A 12,331-nucleotide genomic window follows, 5' to 3' on the forward strand; every position below is an offset into this window, starting at 1 on the left:
TCTTAGCCCTGTTTCTGCACAAGCTTTGCTTAGTTTATTTTTAAGTGACCCATTTTCCCTCTCTACTGCTCCCGCACTGGCAGGATGATAGGCACAATGTTGTTTCAGGTCTATCCCTAGGAATGCTCCTATTTTCTTTAGGGCTGCATTAACAAAGGGTGTTCCATTGTCACTTGAGATTTTGCTAGGTATACCCCACCTAGGAATTATATCTCTCAGGAGTGCTTTGACTACCACCTCTGAGTCTTGTTTAGCTGTGGGGAATACTTCAACCCATTTTGAAAACGTCAGCTATTACCAGGCAATACCTTTTCCCTTCACTAGGTGTCAGTTCAACAAAGTCCATTTGGAGGTGATCAAATGGTTTGTCTGGTATTGGGTGTGCTGCTTGAGTTAGTCTGATACCTTGACCTGCATTATGTTGTGCACATATCAAGCATTGCTTGCAAAATTTCGCAGCATAATTTGAAAACACCTTTGTGAACCATCTCTTTGTTACTTCTGCTCCCATCCCCCCTTTTGACACATGGGTGAGCCCATGTGCCAATTTTGCATAGAAAGGGAACATGTATTTTGGTAGACGGGGACGGCCCGAGGGACAAACCCAGACCAAGTTTGCAAAGATACAGCCTGCCTGTTTCCAGACTCATCTCTCATCCTGAGTGGCAGTGCTCTGAAGGTCCGCTAGCTGTAAACAGGGGGTAGAAACCTGAGGAAAAGCAAAGTTAGAGGGTGAACTGGAAGCTGAGGCTGCACACTTAGCTGCCGCGTCCGCCCTGGCATTCCCTTGAGACACAAGATCAGTATTGTTAGTATGGGACACAGCAATGGTTCTAGGGAGTAGAATAGCATCCTACAACTCAGAGACCAGTTTATGATGTGCAATGGGAGATCCTGTGCTAGTGAGAAAATTTCTGTTTCCAAATGGTGCCAAAATCGTCCACAATGCCAAATGCATACCTACTGTCCGTAAAAATATTGACAGATTGCCCTGCCGCCAATTTGCATGCCTCAATGAGGGCACAGAGCTCTGCGGCCTGCGCCGACAGGTTCGAGGGCAGACACGACGCCTTGAGGACCTCATGATCTGAGACTACGGCAAAACTTACTTTGTTCTTTCCCATCTCTGGGTCTCTGGAGGCTGAACCATCCACATAGAGGACCATGTCTGGATTTTCCAATGGGTCGCTCTTTAAGTCTGCCCTGGGGGAACAAAAATCGTTAGTGAGAGCAACACAGTCATGTGGCTCTCCATCGTCCTCTGTAGGGAGAAGAGAGGCAGGATTCAGAACAGTACAACGTTTCACAATGATGTTAGGCATATCAAGTATGACAGTGTTATACTTCAACCATCTCTGTGCTGACAAATGTGACGTCTTTTTCTCCAACAGAAGCAGGGAGACAGCATGTGGGACCAAAAGGGTGAGGTTAGAATACCCCACAATATTTCTGGAGGCAGTTACCACCTTTTCAGCTGCAGCAACTGCACGCAGGCAAACAGGAAGTCCAGCCGCCACTGGATCCAGCCTGCTGGAGAAGTAAGCTACAGGTCTCAATCTATCCCCGTGTTTCTGCAAAAGAACAGAGGTCATAAAACCCTTCTTTTCATCTACAGTTTGAACAAATGGTTTATTGGGGTCAGGCAGTCCCAGCGTGGGTGTGGTCTGCAGGGCGCCTTTTAGGGCCAGGAATGCTTCTTCAGCCTCTGGTGTCCATACGACAGGTGACGAAGCAGTGAGGGACGAACCGTGCATGAGCTCTCTCACTGGACTTTCCAGGATGGAATAATTCGAAATGAATGCTCTGCAATAGGAACACATACCCAAAAATGACAAAACTTGTTTCACAGTGATCGGCTTGGGAATTTTCTGAATAGCTGAGACTGTCCGCAGACAGCGTTTTTATCTCCCCTGTGATATCATGCCCCAAGAAATGCACCTTCTGTTTTGCAAACTGTAATTTTGTGAGGCTAGCCTTATGACCTTCCTTAGCGAGGTGTCGCAGTAGCGTTACGGTGTCATCTTCACATTGAGCTTTAGTTGGGGCATAAATCATTAAATCGTCAACATACTGCAGCAAAGCTGATCTTGGTGACAAAGTTAATGAAGCGAGGCTGTCTCTGAGGCACTGGTTGTATATGGTTGAGATGCAGACATGTTTTGCTCCTATTTGTGCTCATGCCGCACACAAAGGGAACACTGTCTTGTACCTTTTGGTCAAGTCCTTGTCTACCAGTCCCTCGTCATTACCACAATAATAACAGGTATCCTTTCTGCCAATGCCACTGCTGTAGTAGGCTTTCTCCATTGGACTGCTACACTGTATGTTCAGTCTCACCAAAACTTTACCGTGTAAAGTGTGGTTTGGTTCAGTGAGGGGAGCTCCACAAGTATAGTCATTCTCAGATAACAACATAGCGATTGATAATTTTTGTCTCTGACTTAGACTTGTCTTACTGTATATTATTCTCTGTTTTCCCACATTCAACACAGGTTGCTAAAACCCTGGCGTTCTGACTTGTGAATGTAGCAGCATAACCCCTGAGTTCTGGGTCATCTGGCACAATGTTCACAATACCTTTAGATGTAACTGTGGGAGTTCCTGTGGCGTCAGGTGTAATATTCTGAGCTGTGGCAATCTTGGTTGGACATTAATCCACTGTTTCGGTGCCTAAGACTGCTTCAAAGGACTTGTAATGCTCCCCACTGTCATCCAGGACAGGGTCTGGCAGCCACTGAAGTTTAGATTTGCTTTTGACCTCGGAACAGCAATTGCGATCTTCACACTTTTTTTAATTTGGAAAGTATACTGCCTTTGACGACAGTGACGCTGCATCCAAAGTCCATAGGTGGGCACTTTACTAGTGTGCTGCTTGGTTAGTTTAATAATGTCCAAAGTTGGAAAAAGTCTGGTTAGATGTTGTTCCAGTTGGTTGATGGCTTCATCAGAAATCGGATCTTGAACTTCCAGGGGTTCATCCTTTAAAGCAAGGCGTCAAAATCTGTTGCCAATGCATGACTGCACTGGTTCAATACTTTGTGTCCACTTTTCTCTCAATTCAGGTGAATCTGATAGTTTGTTCCTCATTGCTTCCATTCCTGAACATTGTTTTATAAGCTTCTCTGTGTTTTCATCAAGCTGGTCCCGTTGCAGGGTGCAGTTTTGGAGACCAAGGTTTAATATTGACATCACGCGCTCAGCAGGGTTGGACCAACTCTGTCCTGGAGCACAGCGTGCAGCAACATACATATCCAAGTTCAACTCCTTGAATAAAACTATGGCAGAACATTTTACTGCCTCAAGCGTGTTCCTGTGGTCAGTTCCACCATCTGAAAATTTTATCAAAATATTTGGGGGATTTCCACGAGACTGGACTTGTCTCACAATAGCTGCTGCATGATGTATTGGTTTGGACATTTGCAGGACTGAGTCATTGACAATGACACAGACTTTTCCTTGGACAAAGGACTTGGAGATATCATCGGGAATATTGCACCGCAAATAAATGGATGGGGTCAAGCTGCCTTTGTGATGAAGATCATGGTCTGTGGCACAAAGAGTAGTGTCTGTTGGTGTAATGGATTTTTTTCCGCGGACACCGGTGGAAAGTGCAACACCTGGTTCTCCATAGGGCACTTTTGCCTTATCACAAAAAAATAGTTGAGCTTCCTCTTTGTACAAGAGGGCATACTGTTTCAAATATTTCAGTTGGGCCTGGCAGTAATGATCATCTGGATGACTTATCCTGAGTTGTCTACACTGCACCTTGTACTGGACATCCAATTTGCTGGTAAATTTCAGAGCTGCATGTGTATAGGCGTTGCGGGGAGTGAACTGGAGCCTTACTAGAGCTGCAGATGGTATTTTTGTGTTTTCTGGGCATTTTTCTTCTGTTTGTTTCATTAAATCTGCCAAGGATAACCATTGAGATGGATGTGCCACATTGTGGCATCTCTCATCTGCAGCAGTAACCTGTTCTATAACCTCGTTCATTTTTTCAAAAAAGACATCAAAGCTACAAGGACGCCCTGGGTTCAGTTCTCTCAAGTCAGGTATAATGCCAGTCTAAGAATCATGTACATTCTCTGCTGTACAACACCTAGTGTTATGTCCTGAGCCCCCTCCTGGCATCAGCTCACCAGTGCACGGGCAAGGCTGGTGTCAGGCAGGATAATTAACATCATTCGTTACACCTGGGGGGGGGGGGCATACCTGGAATATAAGGTGGAGCTTTGCTCTTCCTCAGTAGGCACCTACTGGCTGTGTGTGTGGACGCACAGTCATTTTATTTGCACTTTCTCTTACTTTCTTCCCCTTCTTTCCCTTTTTGCCTCTACATTGACCACATAACTGACATACACCTTCACTCATCCACACAGTCCACACCATACTTTGCACCACATATGTTTACCTTAGACGTTTGGAAAACTGGTAATTATAAATAAAAGTTTACAATTCAATCCGTAACCTTTTGTGTGGTCTCCCTTTTTATGCTGCGGCGAGTTTACGAGCCATGCCGTAACATAAATTGGGGGCTTGTCCGGGAGTTACGTGTAGGTGGTGAGATGGGACCATAGACTGAACTACATTCAGGTGAGCCTCTCTTGTTGGTTGTGGTAGCGTTGTCGCTGGTGATTAGGAAGAGTGCTTCAGCTGGGTTTATCCCTTCCGTCGGAACACTGTTTGGTTTTTTGATTTGTTATTTTAGTTTTTTTGTTTTGAGGGGTAATCCTGGTCCAGAGTTTTGTACTCCTGTCGGGGGCAAGCTTCATGCAAATTCTTGTAGCGAGTTAATGCGTTAACCAGTCGCCCCGAGGCCGGCAAGCCCTGGAAGTCTAGCTAGGCTAAGTTAGTTTGTGTGGAGTGTAGGACACCAGAGGACAACGCAATAGGAAGACTCCCTGACAACCAACAGAGGGCTTTAATGGATGGAAGGGAAGTATTTTGGCTCGGTCTGATGTACGGATGGTGCTTAGTTGATAATATGGCAACTTCTGAAGATTTTATGGATAACCCGTCTGAGGAATGCTTGTGGAGACTGACAAAAGACCAACTAGGCAAGTTGGTGGAGCATTTCAGGTTGACCATTACAACACAAGAGAAAAAGATTAAGGAGAGGTTTTGCCTGGCTGTGAAAGACCAGCTAATTGAGAAGGGTGTTCTTGAGGGGGTGGATTCAGATGGGGAGGAGGCGAATGCTGTTTCTGAGGATGTAGCTGCCACTCCTGAAAAAGAGTCGCAGCCGGATACTGTGAAAGGAGAGGGAAATACAAAGGAGGGTAAGGAAGATATGGATGTTTGTAAGTTGAATTATCGGCTGGAACTTAAATGTTTAGAGCATCGACAACAGGTAGAAATTAAACGCTTAGAACAAGAGCGTGAACGCCAACAAGACGAATTGGCTATGAAAAAACTTGAGCTGGAAATGTTAAATAAACAAGGGTCGTCTTCCTTCCCCCAATCTCCTTCAGATATCTCGTTGTCCTCTGCATTTGATGTAAGCAAGAACATCCGTTTAGTGCCACCATTCTCGGAGATAGATATAGAGCGTTATTTCTCTCATTTTGAGAGGGTGGCCACTACACTGCTTTGGCCTAAAGCAATATGGCCTTTAATGCTGCAAAGCGTGCTTAGTTGAAAAGCTCAGGAAGTCTTTTCAGCTCTGAGCAGTGATCAGGCTAAAGAGTATGATGTAGTAAAAAAATAGTCTTGCGTGCATATGAGCTTGTTCCTGAGGCTTATCGCCAGAAGTTTAGAGACCTTCGGAAAAAAGACCAGCAGACATTTGTTGAGTTTGCCCGAGACAAGGAGTGTCTATTTGATCGCTGGTGCACCGCTCAGAAAGCAGGGACAAGGGAAGAATTGAAACAGTTAGTCCTGTTGGAGGACTTTATAAACTGTCTCCCTCAACCTGTTGCGGTGCACTTAAATGAACAAGAGGTAAAGACTTTAGATGCAGCTGCCGTTCTTGCCGATAAATGTGTTGATGCATAGACGTGTTCCTGATGGCCGGCGTGGGGCTTATTATAATCAAACGAGAGATTTTGTAAGGGGTAGACCGCCTCCTACTGGTGGAAATGGTTCACAGCAGCAGCCCCCCCACCTCTAATTACTTTAATAATTTTCTTGGTAACAAGGGTGAGGTAAGATGCTTCTATTGTAAGAAGGTTGGGCACAAGGTATCAGAATGTAAGAAAAGTAAAGCAGTAAAATCTGTTGGGTTAATTTCTCCTGCTACCCACTGCCCATCTAGCTGGTATGGTATGGTGGGGAGGACAACCACTGTAGCTGCTGATGGTAAGAGTGGCAATTACACCTCGTTTATTACAGATGGTTTTGTGTCTTTGCCAGGGGAACAGCCGAGTGTGCCTGTTCGCATATTGCAGGACACGGGTGCTGCCCAGTCATTTTTGTTGGCTGGGGTCTTGCCACTGTCTAATGACACAGCCACTGGGACTTATGTCTGAGTTAGAGGTATTGAAATGTCTCCCCTTAGTGTGCCTTTGCATCACATCCACCTAGCCTCTAATCTAGTATCGGATCATGTGGTTGTAGGGGTGCGACCATCTCTTCCCGTGCCGGGAGTGTCTTTTATTTTAGGTAATGATCTAGCTGGGGGAAAGGTGTGGGGTGATGTTAGCTTGGTGTCATCATCTATAGTAGTGTCTGAGCCAGAACTAAAACAGACATGTGATCCATGTTATCGGAAACATCCTGATGTTTTTCCTGCATGTGCTGTTACCCGTGCCATGGCTAGGCGTGGAAATCCTGACACCTGTGTAGTGTTGGAAGACACATTTTTCAGTACACCTGAGAAGGTAAACTGTAGTCCCCCAAAGTCACCAGTAGAAGAACAGCTAACATGTGATGTTGAGTCTGATAGTCTCACAGAAGGCTCAAAGGTGGCAGTTGAGCCAAATGTAGGTCCTTCTGATAATCTAGTGGGTGGTGGCAAACTTCTAGATACAGAAGTGGACTCTGACAAGGTCACAAAGTCTCCCGAGAAGAACTGATTAGGGAACAGGCAGCTGACTCCACACTCCAACCTTTGTTAACCTTAGCAACTGCTGAGTGTGATGCTGGTGATACACAAGCACGATATTGTATCTGGGATGGGCTGTTGTGTAGACATTGGGTATTTAAGTGTGACACATTTACTAACCCTGGGTTTCAGGTGGTAGTCCCATGTAAATTTAGGAATGCTGTTTTGGAGTTATGTCATAATGGACTGGCGGGACATACTGGGGTTAGGAAAACGTATGACTGGGTGGTGCGCCGGTTCTTCTGGCCAAGGTTAAAGCGAGATGTGGCATCTTTTGTGAAATCTTGTCGTATGTCAGTTAATAGGAAAACCTAACCAGAAGATTCCAGTAGCCCCGTTGCGACCTATACCAGCTGTGAGTAGTCCATTTGAGCATTTAGTTATTGATTGTGTGGGACCATTGCCTCGATCCAAATCTGGTCATTGCTACCTGTTAACTGTAATGTACCAATCTACAAGATACCCTGCAGCATACCCTCTCAGGTCTATTACGACCAAGTCTGTTTTGAATGCCCTCACTACTTTTATGTCCACGTTTGGTATCCCCAAAGTTGTTTAAAGTGACCAAGGCTCGAACTTTGTCCAAGCAGTTTGCCCATGCTCTGCGACAGTTAAGATCGAAACATAACATCTCTAGTGCATACCATCCTCAAAGCCAGGGTGCTCTTGAGCATTTCCATCAAACCTTGAAATCCCTTCTAAGGTCTTACTGTGTTGAGCTTGGAGCAGATTGGGAGGAGGGGTTACCCTGGTTGTTGTTGGCTATCCGTGAGGTGGTGCAAGAGAGCACAGGCTTTAGTCCTAATGAACTTGTTTTTGGGCATACGGTGAGGGATCCGACAGCAGTTTTGGCAGATGAGTGGTGTGCTGCTGAACCACCAGTAAATGTGTTGGATTATGTGTCTGGGTTTAGGTATCGTCTGTTTGAGGCCAGGGCTGCTGCTAGGCGCCACTTGGGGAAATCCCAAGCTAAGATGCAGTCTCTGTAAAGCAGAGCACCGTCAGTTTCAACCTGGTGACCAGGTTTTGGCTACTGCTGCCTTTGTTGAGTAGTCCTTTCCAGGCTAAGTTTAGTGGTCCTTATGAAGTTGCTAAATGCTTACCAGATCACAACTATTTGTTGAACACTCCTGATCGGCGTAAAAAAGTGCAGGTTTGCCACATCAATTTGTTGAAGCCATACTTTCCATCTAAACCACCTGGGTTGAAGGCTATTAAGCTTGCTGAAAATTCCGGTGATTGTGCTGTTGCTGTTTCCTCTGTGGTAGGTGAGAGTGTTCTGGGTTTTGGCAGTGAGGATTCTGAGGAGGGAGTTAGTGCACCACTGGTGGAAATTGTGGTGGGGCGTCTTAGAAACTCTGAAGTTCTGGCAGATCTGCCATCACATCTTTCTCATCTCTCTAGTAAGGAGAAAAATGACATTGTTGAGTTAATACAGTATTTTCCCTCATTATTCTCAGACATACCAACTCGTACCTCCCTTGTTGAACATGACATTGACGTGGCAGGGGCGATGCCCATTAAACAGCATGCTTACCAAGTCAACCCAAGGAAGAGGGAGCTGTTACAGAAAGAAGTGAGTTACTTGTTGGCTAATAATCTTGCAGAACCTAGTTTTAGTGCCTGGAGCTCCCCCTGTCTGTTGGTTGATAAGCTAGATGGCACATATTGTTTCTGTACCGATTACAGGAAGCTCAACTCTGTAACAAAACCTGATTGTTTCCCCCTTCCACGGTGTGATGATTGTGTAGCTCGTGTGGGTGCTGCAACATTTGTTAGTAAATTTGATCTGTTAAAGGGACTTGCCAATAACCTTTTAACACCTAGAGCAAAAGAACTGTCTGCGTTTGTTACACCCCACAATTTCTTGCAGTATCACGTTATGCCTTCCGGTGTTAGAAATGCACCTGCTACATTTCAAAGGCTTGTCAACCGTATTTTAGCAGGGATGCAGGGTTGTGATTCCTATCTTGATGATTTGGTTATCCATAGTACTACCTGGACTGAACATCTGACCCAGATAAGAGATTTGTTTGCCCGGTTGTCTGCCGCTAGCTTAACAATAAATCCCGCAAAGTGCGAGTTCAGTAAGGCAAGAGTGACATATTTGGGTAAGGTTGTCGGGGGCAGAGAGGTTAGGCCTGTTCAGGCAAAGACTGAATCCATATGTAACTTTCCTGTACCAGGCACCCGTCGGGAGCTGAGGAGATTTTTGGGAATGGCTGGTTATTATAGGGCATTTTGCAAGAACTTTGCCTCTGTTGTGGCGCCCTTAACTCGGCTCCTCAGTCCTAAGGCCCCCTACCTGTGGTCCAGTAACTGTCAGGAAGCCTTTGACAATGCAAAGTTCCTGTTAGCTACCTCACCTGTGTTGCAAGCCCCAAACTTTAACACACCCTTTTGTCTTGCAGTTGATGCCAGTGAGGGCGGCGCTGGTGCCGTCTTGCTACAGACTGACTCAGAGGGCATAGAACATCCGGTGTGTTATTTCTCAAAGAAATTTAACCAACAACAACAAGCTTATTCTACTGTGGAGCGAGAGGCCCTTGCGTTGATTCTTGCCATTCAACACTTTGAAGTGGATTTAGGGTCTTCCTCTGTTCCAATTGTTGTTTACACAGACCACAATCCTTTGGTTTTCATTGACAGTATGAGAAACCAGAATCAATGCATTATGCGTTGGAGTCTAATCTTGCAGCGCTATCCACTCCATATTAAACACATCAGGGGTAAGGATAATATTATAGCGGATGCCCTGTCCAGGACTTAGTTTTGTCTTTTTGTCTCTAGGGTTTAATGTTTGTGTTTGATGTTTTTTTCCCCTCTAGTCCTGTTGTCTTCTCCTTGGTACCGGGATGAAGGCGGATGGGAGTGTTTCCAAGGAAACACAAGACATTTATCTTTGTTTTAGATTTGTCTGGAACAAATCTCTTAGGGATGGAGGTGTTATGTCCTGAGCCCCCTCCTGGCATCAGCTCGCCAGTGCACGGGCAAGGCTGGTGTCAGGTGGGATAATTAACATCATTCGTTACACCTGGGGGGGGGGGGGGGCGCGTACCTGGAATATAAGGTGGAGCTTTGCTGTTCCTCAGTAGGCACCTACTGGCTGCGTGTGTGGACGCACAGTCATTTTATTTGCACTTTCTCTTACTTTCTTCCCCTTCTTTCCCTTTTTGCCTCTACATTGACCACATAACTGACAAACACCTTCACTCATCCACACAGTCCACACCATACTTTGCACCACATATGTTTACCTTAGACGTTTGGAAAACTGGTAATTATAAATAAAAGTTTACAATTCAATCCGTAACCTTTTGTGTGGTCTCCCTTTTTATGCTGCGGTGAGTTTACGAGCCATGCCTTAACACTGGTTATACAAGATGCATCAATAGCTAGATCTCTGTATATGACTTCCAAAACAGATGATCGTATATTTGCAATGCGTCCTACTTTGTCCTTAAACTCCCTTTTCATGGCTTGTGTGTGAAATTCTAGAAACAGAACTTTTACTTTAGCCATTGTGGATGCAATCTGACTGATCTTTTCCCTCTCTGTTCGGCTTTCATTCACTCTGACAATACAAGTGACAGTGCGTGATGATCCACCAGGACTGTATTTGTAAAAGTCGACTGGCACAGATAGATGAAGGTTTTCAGAAAACCTGTATTGCTGTAAACGAGATGGAGGTTGTTCAGTCACCTCTCTCATGTGCTTAATCTCATCAATGAACACTGGCTCAAGAGGTTCTGTGCTTTTCACATCTCTGTCTAGTTGACGGTATTGTGGAGGTATAACACCGTATAAATTTTTGGGAATATGACATAAACATGTACTTTCTGACACTTGTCTGACAGGATGATCCAGCATATGGTTTGATTGTATTTCCTCAGCCTTGGATTTGAGGTAAGTAGCATAATTATGTAGACAGTCAGCAAGCCTTTTTATCACAGAATAACCCTTCTGCCACTCAGGTGTACTGTTCATCACTGGCCGGGTACAGAGACTATACACACTCTGTGCATGAGTTTCCAGAAGTCCACTTTGTAACCTTTCGGTTTTCTGTTTTTTTCGCTTAATGTCATTGTAGTTAACAAATGCAGCAAATTCTGCAGGGAAAGGCAAGACCTTGGCTGATTCTCTCTGACTGGCACTGTTAATTTTATCGTGATGGTTTGTCACATACCACAAGGTATTTGTCAATACCTGAAGAAATTTTTTTTTTAAATTACATATAATTTACAATAAATGACTTTGCCAAAAATAAAATAGTGTTTTTACAATGTCTTTCAGCTTTGTGGTTTGAATATGGTTTCAAAAAAATAATGTTACTTTACCTGCAAAATATATTTTCCATCAGTATCTGCATTCAGCATTGTCAATTTCATATCTCCAAATAGCTCAACTAGGTCATTGTACATTTGGTCCTTTTTGTTCAGAGAACTGCCACTACTGAAACGGTAAAAGAAATGAAATCTGAGGAAAGTTGATATTAAATTATTTCACTATCACAACACACATATTTGTAAATATTAGTAAAAATTGTTTTAAATACACAAACTTACAGTTAGGTCCATAAATATTTGGACAGAGACAACATTTTTCTAATTTTTGGTTCTGTACATTACCACAATGAATTTTGAACAAAACAATTCAGATGCAGTTGAAGTTCAGACTTTCAGCTTTAATTCAGTGGGTTGAACAAAAATGATTGCATAAAAATGTGAGGAACTAAAGCATTTTTTAAACACAATCCCTTCATTTCAGGGGCTCAAAAGTAATTGGACAAATTAAATAATTGTAAATAAAATGTTCATTTCTAATACTTGGTTGAAAACCCTTTGTTGGCAATGACTGCCTGAAGTCTTGAACTCATGGACATCACCAGACGCTGTTTCCTCCTTTTTAATGCTCTGCCAGGCCTTTACTGCAGCGGTTCCCGTGGGTCCTTAAAACGTCTTAAAAAGTCTTATATACAACTTTCGGTTTTCAAGGCCTAAAAACGTCTTAAATTGTTTGGAATGACTGGAATTTTCGAAAGGGAGGTATTAAATTTAATATTGGACCGAACGAGTGAAATGTCTCCATCCGGTTTGGGGTATCTTTTTAACCGTAATTTTAAAAGTGACCAGCGCACTTTTTGGGGGCAGCATTGGTTCTGTGCATTCCGTAGATCAAGAGCTAACGTTAGGAGGCTACTGGAGGCGGTGCGGTGCGGTGCGGTGGTTGTGAAGAGTGAGAGATGCGCGGGTAGCTTACGCGGGCGCTAGAAAGCGTTGATAATTATGG

General features: G+C 44.2%; 1 protein-coding gene across 3 annotated transcripts in view; it reads left to right on the plus strand.

Annotated features, from left to right (window-relative positions):
* Positions 1-12,331, plus strand: part of LOC132883587 (histamine N-methyltransferase-like) — a 73,242-nt gene that overhangs the window by 48,090 nt on the left and 12,821 nt on the right. The window contains exon 1 of one of the 3 annotated variants that reach the window (XM_060917382.1): positions 1,392-1,538. The exons of the other annotated variants lie outside the window; for them this stretch is intronic. Within the exon in view, the coding sequence (XP_060773365.1) occupies positions 1,407-1,538 (132 nt within the window). The 5' untranslated portion in view covers positions 1,392-1,406. Of the gene's footprint in view, positions 1-1,391; positions 1,539-12,331 lie in introns of those variants that run through there. 3 annotated transcript variants of the gene reach the window in all.

The sequence above is a fragment of the Neoarius graeffei genome, chromosome 3 (assembly GCF_027579695.1).
Source record: "Neoarius graeffei isolate fNeoGra1 chromosome 3, fNeoGra1.pri, whole genome shotgun sequence".
In the NCBI taxonomy this organism is placed as follows: domain Eukaryota; kingdom Metazoa; phylum Chordata; class Actinopteri; order Siluriformes; family Ariidae; genus Neoarius; species Neoarius graeffei.